This window comes from Mauremys reevesii, linkage group 5 (genome assembly GCF_016161935.1).
Source record: "Mauremys reevesii isolate NIE-2019 linkage group 5, ASM1616193v1, whole genome shotgun sequence".
Lineage (NCBI taxonomy): Eukaryota > Metazoa > Chordata > Testudines > Geoemydidae > Mauremys > Mauremys reevesii.
The window spans coordinates 39,308,073-39,329,450 of record NC_052627.1 but is presented as its reverse complement, the minus strand read 5'-3'; the positions used below and the strand labels follow the sequence as shown (position 1 = coordinate 39,329,450).

General features: G+C 39.5%; 1 protein-coding gene across 3 annotated transcripts in view; it reads left to right on the top strand.

The window, feature by feature from the left end:
* PRSS12 (serine protease 12) overlaps positions 1-21,378 on the top strand; it is a 66,720-nt gene that overhangs the window by 13,672 nt on the left and 31,670 nt on the right. For 2 of the 3 annotated variants that reach the window (XM_039542668.1, XM_039542667.1), the window contains exons 4-8: positions 2,478-2,622; positions 11,563-11,741; positions 12,665-12,806; positions 14,797-14,993; positions 18,305-18,446. In XM_039542668.1, the coding sequence (XP_039398602.1) occupies positions 2,478-2,622; positions 11,563-11,741; positions 12,665-12,806; positions 14,797-14,993; positions 18,305-18,446 (805 nt within the window). The remainder of the gene's footprint in view (positions 1-2,477; positions 2,623-11,562; positions 11,742-12,664; positions 12,807-14,796; positions 14,994-18,304; positions 18,447-21,378) is intronic. The other variant, XM_039542669.1, reaches the window with a different exon arrangement.

The following is a 21,378-nucleotide window of genomic DNA, read 5'->3' as shown; positions in this document are numbered from 1 at the left end:
TTTTTCACATTTGCTGTCTGGTCATCCTAGTATGAACTAGCCAGAATTTCTCCAAAGCAGAGGGGCAGGGGGTCTAGGGCAGCTACAGATGCTGGAGTGAGTTTTGTCACTCTTGGAAAGGGTGCAGTGTGCTTTCTGCTTCCACATGCAGCAGCTCCCCTGGGCTCTGTCTGTGATGGGTGTTGGGGGGCCATGATTCCATCCTCACCTTACCCTCATTGAGAAATTAACACCACTGGCACTAGAGTAGAGCTGTGATTGTAGATGGCCCCTGCACGGGGTTACAAGAAAGTGTAAGGCTTTGTACCCTCTCTTCCCCGTTTCTACCTTATGGCCCATGCAGGGATGGACACATTTTTGCCCAAGTTCCTATGAAGGATATTTTGATATTTAAAATGTTCAAAGATTAAGTGATCAAGTTGTTTTGGTCATACTTACCTTCACAATTGTACAGGAAATGGGGACAGTATTCCGGTTAATTTCGGAAACAAACTGGACTACTAAAGTAAGAGAAATGATGTTCTACTGAAGGCCAAATGGGAATTTTGCCATTGAGTTCAATGGGATCAAGATTTAACTCCTAGTGTACATTCTACACAAACAGAGTTCTTCACTTGTGCTATCAGAGTGAATATATTTGGGATCTGTAGGTAGTACGTGCCTCTTATTTAAAAAATTATTTAAAAAATGGATGTATTACTTAAACTATTTAAATCTTTTCCCTTAGCTCTAACTCCACCAAGTTAAGTGAACAGTTATATATTTGAGGATAAATAATTTCCGTAAGAGAGAGGTTATCTTTGGCATTTAAGCAATTGTGTTCAGCCGCACTTAGGGTCAAGTTTTTAGCTAGGCTTTCTTTTTTTTTTTTTTAACCTGCTTAAGTGTGGCCTCAAATAATTGTGGATATAATTTCAGACTCTTGAATATTTAAGTTCTTGACTATACCTGCAGTGTCCAAGTGACAGTGAATGCATTAGCAAAGAATTGCTAGCATAAATAGGTCAACCAGAATTCAAACATTTGACCCTTATTATTTGCACAAAACAGAAAGAAAGACTATACAAGTAGCTAGTTTGTTTTGTAGATTCTTCAATCCTCCCCTCCCCACCCCCCCACACACTGTGGAGGTGCATTAAAATACTGATGTTTTATGTATGCATGAACAGATTTAGAAAAGTCATTAGAGTGTATTTACAATCTCACTGTTTTTGGCAAATATTCACACTTTGGCCCTTATTCTGCATTCCTGATGCAGATATAACTCCATTGATGTCAGTGTGGATTGAATCCTTTGTTGTGAAGTTTAAAGCTCATGCAACTGAGAGTGAAGTTTCCTACATATTATTTCCAGGGCAAGTAAGCTTTCAATTTTATGAGGTTGATAATACATGAAGAAATTAAAAATACACATTTTGAAAGTCACACTACCTAGTTCACCAAGTTTCCCCTTCTATTCAAAGGAAGTTGAAATTTCAACAGAAAGCCTCTTTGTTTTGCTTAGAGGGCTCATTTAGACATAGTGGAATAAAATAGCTTTGTCTGTTTTAAGAGTGCTAGAAGAAGATTGATTTATAGTCCATAGTCTAGGGTTGAAGTTAATTAGGTAAAGTTATTTGAAGTTGCTTGTGTTTTTTGCAGATTCTTGCCACCACTAGCCTTTCTACGCAAGCTTCATCAGAAAAATCATCAGCTTTCATGGCTGGTGAAATGTTCAGAGGGGTCTTCAGAAATTCCAAAATGCTCACTTTCAGCAGGCAAATAAATGGAAAGATAACAGGGTAAAGTTAATTTGCTGGAGAGTGTAAACTGAACTGAGTCACACTTTAGTCATCCAGACATTTGATACTGATATAATCTTTTTAAAAGTTACATCAAAATAGTTCAAGTGCATTATATAACGGTGTATCATTTCCATCATTGTAGTTTCATGCTCAGATATGAAGCTGTTGAAAGGAAAACTGTGCAGGAGTCACAGATGGAGGGAACCTTGTGCCCCCAATTTAAGCAACAAGGAAGACTCACTGCAGGGAGAGGTTAGGGGGAAAGCCCTCCTCAATTAAAATAATCCAGATAGAATGACTTTTCATTGACTGACTATGGTACAGACTGGGATCAGTGCCAGAAGACATTCTGGGTGAAATCCTGGCCCCACTGGAAATCAGTGGGCATTTTGCCATTGACTTCGGGGAGCCAGGATCTAGACTCTGTGGAGTAAATGCTGCCTTCACATACATTGGTGCCGTTCCCCCTCCCCACCCTCTTCACTGAGAGCAGCATTTGTCCCTATAGCCCTAAAATTCTGCAAGCACTTAGGCTTCTCTAACCAGTTCAGTTTCAGGATTTTCATCTAGTTAAGAAATTGCATAATACTTGACCAAAGCCAAGGAAAGTGGAGTGCTCTCCATTTGTGTATAGCTTTGAATATCATTTTGGGAAATAAATGACTTTTTCCTCTGTTTTTTGTTTAACTGTAGCCTTTATTCCAATCCGTCTGGTTGGTGGGAGCAATGCTCATGAAGGAAGAGTGGAAGTCTACCACACTGGCCAATGGGGGACTGTCTGTGATGACCAGTGGGATGATGCAGATGCTGAAGTTGTCTGTAGGCAGCTTGGCCTTGGGTTAGTTTTTCTAAATACATTTTACTCCTAACAAGGAAAGCTAAGAAACAATACACAATGCTTTCAAAAGAAGAACATTTAAAAATTGCACTTATATTGTGAAGCCACCAAAATTATAGATGGCACATTTATCCATGCCTGTAGTTAAAGAGGCCTGACACTTTCCATCATAATACCCTGTTTCAGTTGCTTATAACTTAACCAAACTTTAGCAGTTTGAGCTGAAGTTTTCCATGATGGGGGGCTGTTTCGGGGTGAAGATTTTTTTCAGAAAATTTGATCAAAAACTGTTCAGTCATTTCCAGTCATGAGGTTAAGAAAAAAATGTTTCACTCATGTTAAAAAAAATTGTACAACCATTTAATTAAAGGCCTAGCACCTCTTTACTTTGGAGCAGGAACTTTAATTTTGGCCTGGGTGCTTCCCTGCCTTTTGCTATCCCTGTGAAAATCTGCCCAAATTTGGCCTAGTTATGAGCCTCTGGAATGTGTCAGTTTGCACATGTTCGCTAGAGACTCATTAACATTTGGCAGCTAAAATCTCTGAAGATGCTGTCTGCTTTGAGAATGGTCTATCCCATGGATGTAGAGGTTGAGCAGTACTTTTTCTGCAGTTGTTCTTTCTGGTAGTCAGGGATGACTGTGGCACCGGGCACATGAACTGAGAGCAGTGAGACTGTCTTCTCCCTGCTGATCCCCAACCAGTGAGGGAGAGAGGGAGAAAGCTACCTGATTAGAATGCAAAGGGATGAGGAGCTCAACCTGGGGGAAAACAGGGTGGAGGGATTGAGATAAGAAGCTGGAGGGATGGTGGTGGAGGACTGGGACAAAACAGAAGGGTGGGGAAAGACTGGGATGTGGAGCTATGGGGGAATGGTGATGAGACAGGCTAGAATGAGTTGCTGAGGAGAGCTGTGCTGGAGGGAGAGTAGGACTGGAACACAGACTGCAGGGGCCAGAGGCATAGGTCAATGGTCACTAGAATACAGTGGCTTCAGAAACCTGGAATAGAACCCAGGATTTCTAAGTCTCCTGTTAGCAAATACCTGTGAAACCTGTAAGTAAAATATGTGTCTCATCTCCCTCTAGTGGCTGGCCCACATAGAGAATGACAACCTACTAATGCTATCACATGGGTGGGTGGTGGTTCTAAGAGGTCTAATCCTGCTAATCACTCCTATGAGAATCAATAAGTTCCACATTTTAAAAAAGCCTGAATTTTTTTTTAAACCTAGGAAATTACATACTAAAGCTACATTAAAGAACATTAAGGTGGCAAAGTGAAGCTCTCAAAAGTTAGAAAATATCAGAATTTAGGTTGCCATGATTTAACCTAATTGTGCATGTGGGTTAGGATACAGTCTTTAATTACTCCATCACACTATTTTTTCCCACAGGACCCCCATCTGATTCAGTGGACAGAATGGATGGTGCTCACTGAATGGGTAGCTATTCAATATTTCTTTGTATCCTGCTCATTCAGTTTGTGGCCCCAGGCCTTACTTAGCGCGTACCATTCAAATTGTGCTCTGAATACAGAATTATTCATTTCCTCATGAGCTTTTCTATTGTTGCTCAAATGTTACTGGGCTATTATCAAAAGCTAGTGAATTGCATTTAATATAGTGTCATTGGGAAAGGCTACTTGCAGTATCACTATTGTGCCGGGCAGGATTACATTAGAACATGTGTTTGCTTTTGGTTAATTTCTATAGATTTTATTTCTGAGATGGACCTGATTTCCTTTTGTTTTCTGAGTAAAAGTGGATTAATAGGAGCATGTGTGTTTGGACGGTGTTTAGACTTCTGGAGAAAAAAAAAAGTCTACAGTTTTACATGAGCTCAAAGGCTACAAGGGGTGTGTTCCCCCAGCTTGGGGAGACAGACTCATGCTAGCTCTGCTCAAGCTAGTGCACTAAAAATAGCAGGGTAAGCCAAGGAGAGCATGGGCAGCGGCTCAGACTAGCTGCCTGAGACCAAACCTGCCTGGATCCCTGAGTACGTATTCAGGCAAGTAGCCTGAGCTGCATTGCTATTTTGAGAAGAGCTAGCATGTGGACTGTTTACCCAAGCTGGGAAGCATGCTCCCAGCTATAGCGTAGATGTACCCAAAGAAGCAAGATGTCTTGACAGGTGTGCTCTTTATCCCTGAACTGAAATTTTACCAACAGAGGCAGGCACAGCAGTTACAAAACAGGGCAAACATCCACATTTGCCTACAGGTAATCCAAATGGAAATGTGCTACAAAGTGTAAAATAAACCCTCTCGGCAATAGTGTCCCATGCTCTTTCAGCTTTGCTTTAGCATTACTAGAATATAAAACCTCAGAGGATTAATCTTCTGGTGATAAGCAGAAACTACTGCTAATTTATTTCATTATTTGGTTTCCCCATATACTTTTTGATAAACACCAATTTGTTATTTCAGTGGGATTTGTGGTTTCTGATGAATTGGAAATCTAGAGTCTCAATAGAGTATAATATACTTTGTTTTCATGGTCAGGAGTTGAAACATTATCTCCCTGATTTCTGCAGGCCTCTTAGCAGATGGTAAATTTCTCTCTTTTGCATACCGTAGTCTCCGTCTGCTGTGTAATGAGACCTATAAGAAGCAGGAGATACTGGAAGAGGCTTTTTTTATTACGTGTGGTTAGCATGCTATGCAAATGTTACTCCATAAACTGAAGTCAGATAATTTATCACAGTTATCCCAGCCCAGCAGTTAGGACCTGTGAGAGTCTGGGGCTGCTCTCCTTCTGGCCTCTATAACTTGCTTTCCTTTTATAGTTGCAAAGCAAGGACAGTTCATTAAAACTGAAATATCATCTACAATTTAACTCCTAATTTAATTTTTTAAAAGAAAGGTTGAAGACCTTTTAATATTGGTGAAGTTGCCTGGGAGATGAAAGCAAGATGTTAACAAGGCTTCTGGGAAAGGCAAGAGATGAGATTTTATATCATGTTAAAATTGCAAAGGTGGCAGGAGGGGAATTAAGCACAAATCTAATTTTCTTACCCTGTCATTTTGTGAAGTCTTCTGGATGAACGTATTTCCAAAGCAAGGAAACTATTTTTTTGATTCTTGATAATGGAATTGCAGAGTTTCTTACCTTATTAAATATATGTAATTTTCTATACTGACTGGTTCCCATGCATAGAATCTTAATACATGATTCTGTAATGTATCACACCACTGTCCCCACCCTGCCATGCTACCATCATTCTTGGAAGTACTGTCTCTGGAAGATGCTCTCTAATACTAATAAGAGTCGTACCAAAGATTCACACCTTACTGGATATACACTAAGTAGTGGCATAGGGGTTATAGTTAGCTCAGAGATTGATGTTTACAAATATCTGAGTTTCCAAGGAGAACCCATGACAGCTTTACTATTAGTAAAGCATTGTATTTGGACTCTGGAAGAAGATGTGCTTATGCGGTAGTGAGCTTTTGGTTGTGTTAAAATAATGCCCTCTAAAAGTCTACCAGTAGGCCAGTCTTACTGTTGTACAAAATAGTGCTTTCACACCAGCACAAAGGATTGTCTGCCAATATGCAGGGAGCACAAGTAATATATTTCTTGAAAAAGTAATATATAGAGGCCAAGATTTTAAAAAATGAATGCCTAAAAGTCCATATTTAGCCATGTATATAAATGTAGCCTGATATCAAGAAGTGCTGAGCACCCACAAAGCTCCTCAAAATCAATGGGAAGTAAAGGCATTCAGCATCTTTGAAGATTGGGCAACTGTTATTTAATGGTTTAAATATGGATTAGCCACCTCGTCTTGAAAAATTGGTCGTAGTGTATTTTTGCACTTTACAGCACACAATATAACAGGGGTCGGCAACCTTTGGTGGGCCAGGCCAGTTTGTTTACCTGGTGTGTCCGCAGGTTCGGCCGATTGTGGCTCCCACTGGCTGCGGTTCGCTGCTCCAGGCTAATGGGGGCGGCGGGAAGTGGTGGCCAGCACATCCCTCAGCCTGCGCTGCTTCCCGCCACCCTTGTTGGCCTGGGTCGGCGAACCGCGACCAGTAGGAGCCGCGATCAGCCGAACCTGCGGACACGGCAGGTAAACAAACTGGCCCGACCCGCCAGGGTGCTTACCCTGACGAGCCATGTGCCAAAGGTTGCTCACCCCTGCAATATAACATACTACTGATTCATAATATATAGTACCTAACCCAAATTTGTATCACTTAATAAAACAGCACTTTAGGAAGTATAACAAACAGAACAGGTCTGGTTGAACTGGCTACTTCTCTACCTAATACAAGCATTGAAAAGTCATGAGTCACATCCTACAATCATGAGATTTTTAAGAATAATAGATGTGATTGTCTTTATTTGTCTTCCTATTTTGAAGCCTAAAGGCTTAATGTTTTCAAGTTTTCCCACAGCCTAGAGGGCTAGAGAATTCCTTCAAAAAGAAAAAAGCAGAGATTCTCATTATTTACATGATTCCGTGAGCTGGAGCTTTAAGAAAAAATGCAAGATACCATGAGATTTGCAGTAAAGTCATGAGATTTGGCAATTGTGCTACATAACAGTGGCATCTTCTGTGATAACACACAGCACAGGTTCAAATGAGTGCATTTCCCAAGAGAGGCATAAAAGAGAGAAGTACTAGCTTAGGGAAGTGTGGTCAAGAGCTCTGAGTTGTTGCTTAGGAGCCAGAAATTCCTGAGTTCTTTAACCTGGACTATGACACTGACTCTTTCTGTGACTTTTGGTAGGCCATTGAGCTCTCTGCCCCTTCTGTGACAAGGGGACATTACTTTAATCCTCACCTCACCCCTCTGAGATAGGTTTTTACTATTTGCAAAGGTCTGGGAAAATGAAACGTGTTAGGTACATGTTAAATTAGTATTTTCCAAACTTGGTTTGAGTACCACTTCCCAGGGCAAGATATTAGAGCAAGATATCTGTTGTTAGAGATCAAAGTTCCTAATGCATGTGGTGAAGTGTGCAAGGTCAGAGAAAAAGGACAATAATGTCTAAGTAAAGCATCTCTCACAAAATGAGACACACACTTTTGTGGGTTATTGTTGCTATGCAGGCTGTCAGCCTACCTCAGCAGATCTTCTGTGGCTGAGCCCTCTAGCTGGGTCACACTATCCAAACCCCAACCAGGGTACAACAACTCAATTGGAAGAAGTTCCTTGCCCTTCCAAGCGAATTATAAATGAAATAGGTTCTTACCCTTCTGGGGCTTAATCCCTTCTCTAGAATTGAATCAGCATTGTTGCTACTGAACTCCTGCCACCAGTTGTGGCAGCAAAGGGCCTTAGCCCAGCCTGGTTTCTTTGGCTATAGACTAAAGAACACTCACTCCACCAATTGCAGCAAACAGCTCCTTTTATTATGGCCTGTTGGGCCTTGATTGGCTGTTGCTCATCCCTAGCCCTTCTAGTTGCTGGAGGACCAGATCTCAATGGTTCCTAAAGTGGCTGCCCTGTGATGCTTTTCTAGGGAGGCCCAATACTCACGTCTCCATTCAAATTAACAGGAGTAGTATTTAGAAGGAATTCCATCCAGCTTTCTGTCAGAGGGAGGATCATTATGAAGCATGGGCTTTAGGATGGGATATTAAAAGGTTATCAACAGAATGGGGAAAGATAAGGGAGACCCCTCAACACCGAGGGAGGGGGAAAAGAAATGAAGGTGGAAAAATGTTGAAACAAGGGATGCTGAAAAAATAGCACAAATCCAAGATGTCGCAGCACTTGCAAGAAACTAGGTGGGGAAGGCCTAGATTTTAAAGAGTGGGCGCCTAAATTAGTATCCCAATTTTCAAAAGTTCTGAGCACCCCTCAGAGGATGTGGTTGGGAAGAAGAGGCATAAAGCTGTATAATAATTTAGTATGGATAAAAGTTTTGCTGCAGTATGGACTGCAAGATTGAGATACAAATAAATGTAGTTTTTATTTTTATTTTACAAATTATATGCTGTGTCTTGTAATACTTGGATACAAGAACATTTTTAGCAAAGTATTTAGTATCAGATTATTAAAATAAAGTGGATTTGCTAGATCCCCCCCATCCATTCTTCCTCTAAGACATCTTTGTGCATGCAGTTGAATGGGATTAATTATCCTTACTCAATATAGAGATCAGGCTATCTGAGTTCTGGGTATTGAAGGCCCGGCCCACACACTGTTTTTGTATCAGCATAACTACTGTATTTCAGTGTGTGATTTTTTTTATCAGAATAGTTATATCCGTACAACCCCAGATGTGGATACAGTGATAATTGCATAAGGATGCCTTATCCAGTTTAGTTTATTTTATTTCCCTTCCCATATGGGAATAACTATAATGGTATAAACACTTTTATAACAGTATCCATACTGCTGGGTTGTGTCACTTTAACTCTACCAGTATAGTTCAAGTGGTACAACTTTTGCACATAGACAAGTTCTTAGGCTTGTAAGATGCCAAAAATGATGTGATTGCAATGTTAAAATAAAACAAACCATAACAATAGCTGTGGAGACTTAGAATGATGCCAAAGTGATCACAACATGCAATTTTTTTTTAAACCCTACTCCTTATGTATATACTCTTGGAAGCAGGGGCGGCTCTAGACAGTAGGCTGCCCCAAGCAGCGCGGAGCGCTGCGCCCCGCAGGGGTCGGCGGGGTCCCCTCTTCCGGCTCGGTTGAGCTCCTGCCGAGCATGCCGGCATGGCAGGTCACGCACGCGAGCCGCAGACCAGCGGACCTGCCGGCCCAGCGCGGCGGCGGGGAGCGCGGGGAGGCGGAAGGGGGGCAGACCGCGCAGGTGCAGCAGGTCCGGAGTCGGCTCGTTCCGGGGCTCAGGACCCGAGCCGCTCGGCCCGAGCTCAGCTCAACCAGGGAAACGCCGCCCGCCCTGCCTGCTGCGCCCCGCCCTGCTTGGAAGTACACAAAGTATCATGTAACATTTTGTTGCAGACGTTTTATTTCTTTCTACTGTAGCTCTGATACTAAAAAGCTACATTTTAAACACTAGATAACATTAGAGTGCAATAAAATTTTCATTTAAAGCTACTGTGATGGATGTGGGTAACATATGCCAAAGTGTCTAAGGGCCAGATTTTTAAAAGTATGTTGGTATTGCTGTGGTCACTGTTGAAATACCTAACTGATTTAGATTAATTCTCATTTTCAGAAGAGACTTAGGCACTTAGGAGCCAAAATCCCATTGATAGTCAATGGAATTTAGGCTTATAAGTGCCTAAATCATTTTTGAAAATGAAATGTAAACTCCTAAATCAGTTAGGACCACATACCTTTAAAAATCTGGGTCTAAATGACCTAGAAATTTAAGTCCCAGTTTTAAAAGTTACTTAGGAGCCTAAATCCCAATGACTTTCACTTTTGAAAATGCAACTTTAAGATCTTAAGTCACCTAGACACTTGTGAAACTGTTACCGCCTACCTTATCCTAGTCAGTCAAATTATTCCCTGGTGCAACTCCATTGAATGTTAAGACCCTGACCCCCCCACACCCTGCTGCCCTCTGTGCCCACAGGGGAAGCTGTAGGTATTCACCCAGGGGAGAGGACAAGAAGAGTAGCTCCCAGAAGCCTTGGTCCCTCAGCTAACAAGCTGACCATAAACAAGTGTTTTCATGTTTTGAAACATTATCTGCCCTCTCTAGATAAGGTGCAAAGTTATGTTTAAAATGGTGCTAATTAGTTACCAACATATTTTAAATCATGACCATTTTTCCTAGTCTAGATATGCCCATTGTCTTTGCTTGCAGTGCACACAGTGATACATATGACAGGGTGGATGAACAAAGCATTAAATGGATTTGAACGCATGCGCACGCATACAAACACCCACCCACACCCCTGTCTCCCTTACCTCAATGTCACAGTAAAGCACCTGAATATTTGTTTTAAAGATATTTAGGGGTTGTAATAATTAAATCTAAGATCAAAATCTTCAAGTACTGCCCAAGTTAAGAACACACACAACCTTCCCTGCTTCCAAAAAGATGGTGGTTGTTAGTTAAGAATATATGACTGACAGTGGCTTACTCCCTCAAAGCAAATTAGTTAAGTAGCACACTTCCCATGTACAAATAAATAAATAATAAAAATTGTTATACAACTATTTATTTTAAGTAATCCTTTAGGTACATAAACCCCAAAGCCAGCAGTTTCTCTGAACTGTCCACAGATCCACCCACTCCCCTAATAATAGAATATCAGAAAATCACTGCTCATTAAAATTAGAAAGGAAATGTAGACAGCGGTACCACTGTATAGAGAGAAACCAAACTATTAAGATAATTAATATTCATATATAGATGAATAGGATACTGGCAAGTAGAGATGGAAAAGTCCTGAGATCACTGAGTGTTAAAATACAGAATGTCTTTTATGATGCTTAATATAAGAGCACATTTTGAATTCCTGTAGGTTTTTTGTATTGAAGAAGCATTATGTAGAAAAAGGAGATAAATTCTGGTAGTGAAAGTAGTACAGGACTAGAGGTAGGAAAACTGCATTCTCAGTTCTGTCACTGATTTGCTGTATAAACTTGTCAAGACCTTCTGGGTCACAGTTTCCCCATCTGTAATATGTGGATAATTAAGCTTACCTACTTCATGTCAGGTTTGTTTTTATGGAGGGTCAGGAGTTAGGTTTAATTAATGTGCTTTGAGATAAGGTGAAAGTCACTATAGAAGTATGTAGCATTATTGTTGTTGTTATATGTGTCTGTCAAGCGATTAAAAAATTAATTTTGATTAATTGTGACATTAAAAAAGTAACGCCAGGGACTGGCCAGATAACTATTCTTGTGAATCCTAACTTGCTACTTGAAAATTTGCTGCTGTTAATTATGCTGATCAGAGGGTATCCAACATTTCAGCCACTACCACCAAGTTAAAGACTCTTTCTGATGGCTTGTGATTCTTGAGTCTTTCTTTATTATGTTTGGACAGGGGAGTAGCCAAGGCATGGAGCCATGCTTACTTTGGAGAAGGCTCAGGCCCAGTGCTGCTGGACGAAGTACGTTGTACAGGGAACGAGCTATCCATAGAACAGTGTCCAAAGAGCTCCTGGCGAGAACACAACTGTGGCCACAAAGAAGATGCAGGAGTTTCCTGCACACCTCTTACAGGTAGTCTACTGAGCAATTAGCATATTGATGATTAATTACAGATCCAGGATCGAGAGATTTGGAAAAGTGGTATGTTTTAGAATTGTTGATTGCACTCAAGCCAAGCAACAGGCAGTAGTAAAATCTGCCAGCCCTGTCCTGAAGGACCAACTGTAAGCATGTGTGAAACTTGCAACTACAGAAGGTCTTGCTATTCAGCAAGATGCCTTTACATCTCAGTAACCAGTTGAATAACCAATCTCCCTTCTATGCAGAAGGGGCAAGATCCATGTACTGTGGGTCATCCATACATGCAAATCAGGAGCATAATTTGGCTCATATAAATTTACAGCCATATGCTACTCTCATTTTATAACACTTCTCCCACAACAACAATAGATATTTCAATGTGGAGTGAAGGTGTCATTTGGTCACCATCAAAAGGTCAGCATTTATCAACAGTCATTCTCCCGTGGTATATGAAATACTGTAGTATTTTTCGGTAAGTGGTATCTCAGCTCCCACTGTGTAGTGGAAGTAAGTGAATGTTGACTTTTTAATGGCAGCCATGGTATATGGCTCTTAATTTGGAAATAAAGAGAATATACAAAGGAATGTGGAGAGCCACAGATAAACTGTATATGTTGACATTGCACAGTTAAAGCCCAATCCTGCAAACTAGTCATGTGAGTAAAATTTGGGAGGATCAATGATTTAACATTTTTTCCATTGCACTTGAACAATTGCTACATATAAAGCACTTCACAGCTGACAGGTACATGATTTTTTTTTCACCTTCTGTTCAAACATTATTGCCAGACATGGTACCCCCTTGGTCTGACCCAATACCATACATTTTGTTTTTACTTTTCCTGGGGAATGACAAGATAATTGCATCTTAAGCAGAACTGATTCTTGCTTTTTCTTACTTGCTAATGCCACAGATGGTGCAATAAGACTAGCAGGTGGGAAAGGCAGTCATGAAGGACGTCTGGAGGTACATTACAGCAGGCAGTGGGGCACAGTCTGTGATGACGGGTGGACTGAGCTGAATACACAAGTGGTCTGTCGGCAGCTGGGATTTAAGTAAGATCCTTTTATATAAGACAACTAAACGCTTGGTTTAGCAGTGGTGATAAAACTTTGCAAAATACTGTCTGTACTCTGCAAACTATGAAATGTGCTGTGTTGCCTTTTTTACCTAATATTCGCACAAGCATCAGTTTTGTATTGTGAAAAACTTTGTATACCGCACTGCAATAAGAAACAGAACACTGAACAAAAACCAGAAAGTAATTTACTAAATGATTTATGAAGCTGGTTGTTCTCAGATTTGGAAGAACATTACACAGTGCTGCTCTGAGCCAGTTTGATCTGTTTATGCCGGGGTCGGCAACCTTTCAGAAGTGGTGTGCCGAGTCTTCATTTATTCACTCTGATTTAAGGTTTCGTGTGCCAGTAATACATTTTAACATTTTTAGAAGGTCTCTTTCTATAAGTCTATCATATATAACTAAGCTATTGTTATATGTAAAGTAAATAAGGTTTTTAAAATGTTTAAGAATTAAATTAAAATGCAGAGCCCCCCGGACTGGTGGCCAGGACCCGGGCAGTGTGAGTGCCATTGAAAATCAGCTCACATGCCGCCTTTGACACGCGTGCCATAGGTTGCCTAACCCTGGTTTATGCTATCAAATGAGTAGAGGAAGAAATCAAGGGAAAGACTCTTATTGCCTTCACTGGGCTTTGGTCAGGCCTTTTGGGAGAATTCTTAATGGTTATTTTCAGGATGGGCTATGAGGAAAATTCCTCGAGATTAAAAGAATTTCATAGCTCGGCCATAACTTCATACTACTGAAGTTATAAACAGTGACCTACAGCAGATGTGTTTCATGGAGACACATTGCACTCATGGACCCTGATTCTTCTCTGCAGGATACCAAAACCTCCCATTCTCAATCTCAGTGAGAATCACTTTTACCCTGGAAGAGGAGAATTGGGCCTCTGAATTTTTGAAATAATATGTGCTATGTGCAAAGAGCTGATCTGAAATCCATTGAACTCCATCCCCACTTCCTACAGTCTCTTTTAGACGTCTGTGACCTCTTAACAGAAAGATCAGAAACTTTTGTCTCACTTCAGTCTGAGATGGAGAAGTCCCTAGATATGCACCGAGTTCCTTTCTATCATCCTACTTGCTGGCTGAGGCCAAACACCCACATTTTGGAAAGAGAAGCTGCTTCACCATGCTAAACCAAAAGTCTGATTCTGCCAATCTTTTGCCCATGGAACTCCCATTAAAATCACTGAGGCTTACCCATGGTATAGGTATTTCTGTATCTAGCTCAAAAAAATTAACAGCCATGCTCTGGAAAACTATTTTTTTAAATGCATCTTTTACAAAACTCCCATTCCGATGTCGTATATTTACTCTGCATCACCTTTCCTATTGTGTCTGGTTACAGAGATAACTATGAGCAAATGGAATTTCTTTTACTATGTACATTGCCTTTCTCTTGCTTCATTTATTCAGTCTCTGAAGTCAGAATCCATTATTCATGATACAATAGAAAGTAATTCTGCTATAGTACTTCCAGGATTGTGGCATCTCCAAATAAATCAGGCAGGAGGTAAAGGGAATTAGAAAAGAGAGCTTGATAATAAACAATGACAGAAAAGGGAACACAGAATATAATGTCAGTGATGCCTCAATTCAGGAAGACACTTGAGCACATGCTTAATTTTAAGAACATGCTGAAGTCCCAAAATCAATGCTCAAGTGCTTTGATGAATGAGGGCCATAAAGGTAATGTTTTTCAAGTTTGTTTAAATGTGACAGTCATTCTTTAAGAAGTCATTGAGCCCTGATTTACCCTGGAAAAGGCATACATAACTCCCATTGATTTTAATGGAAGCTGAACTTTCTTTTGCCAGAGCTAAATTTGCCTATTCTCTTTGTGCTTGAGAGCAGTTGGTTTTATGCACTCACAAAGAATTATTTCCTCTTTTGGTGCTGAAGTATCATATCCCCAGTGCAGTATTGCTCATAAATTATGCATACATATTTGTTACACAGGTATGGAAAAAGTGCAGCAGAAAGCTACTCAGAAGAGAGTACTAGGCCTATCTGGTTGGATGATGTCAGCTGCTCAGGAAAAGAATCAACCATCCTTCAGTGCTCAAAGAGAGAGTGGGGAAAGCATGACTGCAGCCATCAGGAGGATGTCAGACTAATCTGTCACCCAGATAATGACAGCCATAGATTCTCACTGGGTAAGGCATTCTTTGTAACTAATGAATGTCAGCATTCCTCTGTGTACAGATTCAAGCAGATTCAAGCATCTTTAAAGATGCTACAAATTTGATCCCCACTTATTCTGCTGCCTGTACATAGTTAGGCTGTCAATCAGTCAGAGATAGGCGTATGTGAAGGGAGAGAGAAAGCTCTCCCCTTGAAGAGCTGTTAAGGTTGCATATTGGAACATCAATATACAGGGCATAAGGAAACAATGTTAATCTGTAATGCAGTGAATCCAGAGCCAATGAAACCTAAATCTGTGCCTGGATGGGGTTTTAGTCCCAGTGAGCCCTCCAGATGGTACATTGACTTTCACTTAGTACTCTGCAAGTTGTAATGAACTGAAAGAATGATAAATCAGTAGTACACCTCCCTATGGACTTAGGTTCTTTCACCCCCTCTGAAAAAGAGAGATTGGAGAAATAGAGGGCATTCAGAGAGGGACAGGGAAAATGATTAGAAACATGGAATTACTTCTGTATTATTAATTATCATTATTAGTCACTTGTATTACAGTAGAGCCCAGGAGCCACAGCCATGGACCAGGCCCCCATTTTGCAAGGCACTGTATAAACACAGAAGTCGTTTTCTGATGTGAAATATAGTTAGGTTGCATTAAAGAGAAGAAACAAAAACTATTATGGCCAAGATTTTTAAAAATGTGTGTCTAAAGATAAGTGCCAAAATCCATAAGTAGTCTGGCTATCAAAAATGTCACACACTGACTATCAGGGAGCTACAGATTGCTCAATACTTTTGAAATTGAGGTTACTTATTTAGTTGGCTACATTTGGACGCAGGAGCTTATCTTTAGATACATATATTGTAAAATCGTTGCTCATGTTTTTAAAAGTTTACCCAAGTATAGTGTAGTAGTTGTTGAGTCTTGGATTTTCAAAGGAACTTAAGGAAGTAAGGTCTCCAGCTCCCAGTGAATTTTAAAGGGATTTGGGTGCCTAACTCCCTGAGGTTCCTTTGAAAATCGCAGCCTTAAAGTTTGCCTTATGAAACTAAAACATGGATTTACTGCTTTAAAGTGCTATCCCAGCTTGCAATAATACAGTATTTTACTACATTTTTCACATCTTCAATCTTTTTCTTCTCTCTTCCTTCTTCTCTTCCCTTCAAAACCTCCTGGTCCCCAAACTCCACAAATTATTTATTATTATTATTATTATTGTGATCATACAACCAATGATTACGTATGGTGAGATCGCTACAGTATGTTTGCTAGAAATAAACCCTCTCATCCCCCAAATAACAGGCATTCAAATGATGGTGGCTGTCTGCATAGATGCAAACTATTTATGCTGCTACATTTGAGAGACTATACATCATAATCCTAGCTGAACAAGATTCAGTTCAGTTAAATAAATCCATAGGGTAACATTCTCTTATCCCCACCAGTTCACTTGAAAGTCATATTAATTCCACACATCTAGACTTATTTGCTAAAATATAACAAGATGAGGTAACAGTAAAATAAATATATATTATTGCTAAAATCTTCTGTCCCTATCTGGGTAATATGAGTATAATTCACCCTAGAATCTTCCGGAATAGCACTTCATTACAACAGAAGAATAAAGATGAGACTGAGATTTGCTGTAATGTTTCTGGCTGGACAGAAGACAAAGGTTATATTGTTACTATTTGTTTCCTAACACTGGAGAAAGTATTAAATATTTCCTGTAAAGAGGAATTCAGTGGAGGAAGAGTATAAGAAAGAGTATTTTTAAATATAAACATTAAAGGGAGACAGTCAACTGGTTTAAGACACAAACCACATTTTTGTTAAAAAAAACAAACAATGCTCTGCAGATGTTAATTTGTAATTCATTTTTTTATTACACTTAACAAGTTTGGGTTATGGATTCAAATGTTTCCCAAAGAGTGGTGAGGAACCAATAACAACAACAAAAAGGTTTGCTAGTATATAAGACCCAGACAATGTAACTGACTAGAAACTAAGAAATTGCGCAGCCTGAGTTAATTGCAAAAAGTAAATATACGGTAAACTGTAAATAATAAAAAAAATTGAAGTGAAAAACATTTTCATGTTAAAAATAATTCAGTTTTAAAGCTTTTTCGCTTTTAATAAGATAACTCTGGGTGAATTTAGCCCAATGACTAATGTCAAATTAACACTAGTTTTACTAAGAGCAAAATCTGGCCCATTATTTGCTCTCCCTCTTGGGTAGGCAGTAATTTTCACTAGCTTTCTAGCTAAGGTCTTTAATTTGTGAGAGAGTGAGGAGGAATAATAGTTTGTCCAATTATTGGAAAGAACTCTAATGTAAAGTATTAGAGATATATCAAGTACTACTTACCAAAAGATTTAGGAGCTGATTCTCATTTACACAGAGTAAAGGGGCCTCAAATTGAATGTATGCCTACTTTAAGGCCCTTGCACTGCCCAAGAGTTGAAAAAGGGCATTCGTGTAAATGAGAATTATACCCTTAGGGCAGTTTTTTGAAACTTGGAGTCCAAATACTTAGCTAGAATGATAATATATACAATTGGCCTTTGGGTAAGAGAACATAATTAGTAAAAATCTCACTGATTCATATCAGTGATTGGGAGACTGATTTTGCATTATCAGATTTTCTGAATGGGAGTAAATGAACAAACATTAAAAAAAGCTAAAGAAAATCTATAACAGACTATACTTTAGTTGGACAAATGTAGTTTACTTTTAATGATGTTAATACTTCAGAGTATACTAGTCAAGATGCTGGAGAATACTTTGTATAAATAATAAATCCGTAGTAATATGGGCTAGTACATTTGTTGCTGGGCTGTAGTGTGAGCACACTGGGGGGGTGTGGCTTGTGTGAGTGATTGTATTTATTGGTGAGGTTTAGCTAAACCCTCCTGTAAAAGTCTTCTATGAAGAATACGGTCTGCTCAAATGGGTAGCATGTAGGTGTAGCCTCATAACACAAGAATCAAACAGATTGTTCTCCACTGTTGGGGAAAGAACTGGGCTGTGTAAGTTCCAGTCAAGTTATAAGCTGTGCTACATATTTGTATGTAATAGAAGAAACCGATGAACCCTACAGTTTAAAGCATAAGGAGTACAGTGGTGCTTCATGATTTGTAGTAATGTGTATAAAATGCTTCATGCTCCCTGCCATGACAAAATACATGAATACTTTAACAGATGATATCATTAAAGTGGAAATCTTGTTGAACATAAGCGTCAGTTGACCCCTATCCCTGGAATGTGATGAAATGACCTAAAATACTATTTTTTGTTTCTACTATTGTGTAACTTATTCCTAGGTCCTCCCATCAGGCTGATGGATGGTGAGACTAAGAAAGAAGGACGTGTGGAGATTTTTATCAATGGTCAATGGGGCACAATTTGTGATGATGGATGGTCTGATAAGGATGCAGCTGTGGTCTGTCGACAGCTTGGCTACAAGTAAGAAAAATCCTTTAACTATTCTTCAAGTTATCTGATTACCATATCTGATTGCACAAAGTGTGTGCACCTGAGTATTACCTGACTAGGTAATACTTGTCTGTTTAGTATACTTTTACTCTGCTATACTTGAAATATACAAAAGTAAAACATACTACAATTTTACTACTTCTTCATAAGGAAGCTAATATTCATCAGAAAAGGGGTAGTAATGCGAAAGCATAATTGTCTTTACTAAGCTCAGCTAACAACTGAAGTGTAGGTTAAAAGCAGTTATTGAAAAATCTGTTTAATAAAACCAAATATTTCAAGATGGCTAAGCAACTGTATAAATACTGTATTTTACTTATTTATGTGGCTATTCATATTATATATGCACAATAGGCCAAATTCTCATTTACACTCAACTTCTGTGAGTTGCACTGATGTAACTGAGAAGAGAATTAGGCTCAACATATCTGTTCAATATTCTTTCCTGCTCTGAACTATTTTTACTTTACTTCTTTGATGATAACTGAGCTTAGTTTCCAGTCTTCCTAAAGCACTAGCGAAGTTCAAGTAAATGAATTGCCACATCCTTCAGGAATGGAAAGATAATGGAAACAAGAAGAAAATTAACATTTAAAAGAATGTCCTGGGGTATAGCCTAGAGTTGACTAGTACAGATAATGGCCAATACAGAAATGATTATCTGTATCTGTGAACTTTAGAGATTCTTTGGTTTTTTTATTTTATTTGTATTGTAATTATTGTTTATGGGTTTTGGTGATAAATGACAATTATTTTAATTTATGTAACACCTTTAATCTTGAAAGATTTTAAACTGATGCACATGGACATAATTTATCTATCACCTGAAATGTAGCCATGTTTGGGGTGAAACAAAGGTAATATTTAAAAGTTCATAGAATCATAGGCTTTAAGGTCAGAAGGGACCATTATGATCATCTAGTCTGACCACCTGCACAACACAGGCCACGGAATCTCACCCATCCACTTCTATAACCACCCCCTAACCTATGTCTGAGTTATTGAAGTCCTCAAATTGTGGTTTGAAGACCTCAAGCTGCAGAGAATCCTCCAGCAAGTGTCCCATGCCCCATGCTGCAGAGGAAGGCGAAAAACCTCCAGGGCCTCTGCCAATCTGCCCTGGAGGAAAATTCCTTCCCGACCCCAAATATGGTGATCAGTTAAACCCTGAGCATGTGGGCAAGACTCACCAGCCAGCACCCAGGAAAGAATTCTCTGTAGTAACTCAGATCCCAACCCATCTAACATCCCATCACAGACCACTGGGCATACTTACCTGCTGATAATCAAAGATCAATTGCTAAATTAATTGCCAAAATTAGGCTATCCCATCATACCATCCCCTCCATAAACTTATCAAGCTTAGTCTTAAAACCAGATATGTCTTTTGCCCCCACTACTCCCCTTGGAAGGCTGTTCCAGAAGGCTGTTCAGTGTAACACTACACATTAAAAAAGGAAAGGTAGTACAGAATGCGTATCCCAGTGAAACTACAAAGGAGTTACATATGGTCAAGACAGTAAAACCAGCTTTGAATTTGGCCAGACTATTAGGGACAATGATCTTACTCATGCAAAGAGCTCAATGTAATTGTTTATTGATCGCAAGTAGTTTTTATAAACTATGATTTTATTAATATCTATGTGCTGTGATCAAATGACCTCAAATAGTTGTGAAGTCTTAAGTGGTTTTAATGACTTACTTCGTTTTCTATCTAGTCCAAAAGATAGCAACTCCAGCAGCACACTGCCCAATGCCACCAGGCATCGGTATTGCTTTAGTACTGACTCAAAGGTAAGAGTGCTAGCTCCTGAATCAACAGCACTGAGAGGTTTTTCGTTCATTTACTGACCTGCCGTGACCCTGCTTAGTTTGTGAGATTTGAAGGGATCATAACACAAAAGAGCCTGGCTGCAGGGTACATGATAATAACTTGAATAAGCCTGCTGAAATAAAATAACAGCGCTAACAGGAAAAAAATATTTAATTTAAAAAAATTGCAACTTTTACATGCCACTGGTGAACAAAGCCATTCAATCAGCCTTGCACTGCTCATTAGAAATTTCTTGTTGGGGCACTAGGAATCAAGGTAGGTGTGATGGCCAAGGACAGACTTATATTATAATAGTGCTAATAAGATCTGAAAATTGTCCAGAAAAGGCTGCTTTGCTTTGAATGTTTTTTCAAATAACTTCCAAGCTAAAGAACCTTATAGATTTGTATTATTTCCTACTGAGTCATTTAATCTGCTTCTTCCTCAGCCCACTCAGATGCACAGGCTTTTCATATTTCTGTCACAGACACACCAAACCCACTCACTCATCCCCAATATAGTAGGGTACATATCAGCTGAAGGACTCGGGGGAGAGTACAAATCTTGGATATCTGGGGATTCTGATAATTTGGAGAGTCAGCCAGCACACTTGGAAGTCTGTGCTGAGGACTGGTTTCCCTTTTCCTTGCTTGTTCCGTAAATGGTAACAGCTACACTCCAGAAGTTTGACTTTGCTCTTATGTGCAGCCATATATGTGAGAACAATCAGGTCCGAGGATTTCACTGCATATATTTGTTTGCTTTGGTTCAGACTTGAGTCTGGGTGCTGATTTGAGTGTCCCGTTACAAGGTTAAGATCTTCTATTTACACACCTAAGTTTGAAAATTGGGCTCTGTGAGTGCTGCTTTTTAGAGACAAAAACTAATATTTTTCTGGAAAATGTTGGCAAAGAGCTAAATACTGAAGCTGCCATCAATTTTCATTAAGAATGGCAATGGAATTAAAAGTTCATACTGAGGTATTATTTTCCACTTATATAACTGTGATTTATACTTACAGCACTGCTACTGGGAAACTTAGGTTGTCTGCCTTTACATTTTTTTCCTGGAAAATGTGAAGCTTGTTAA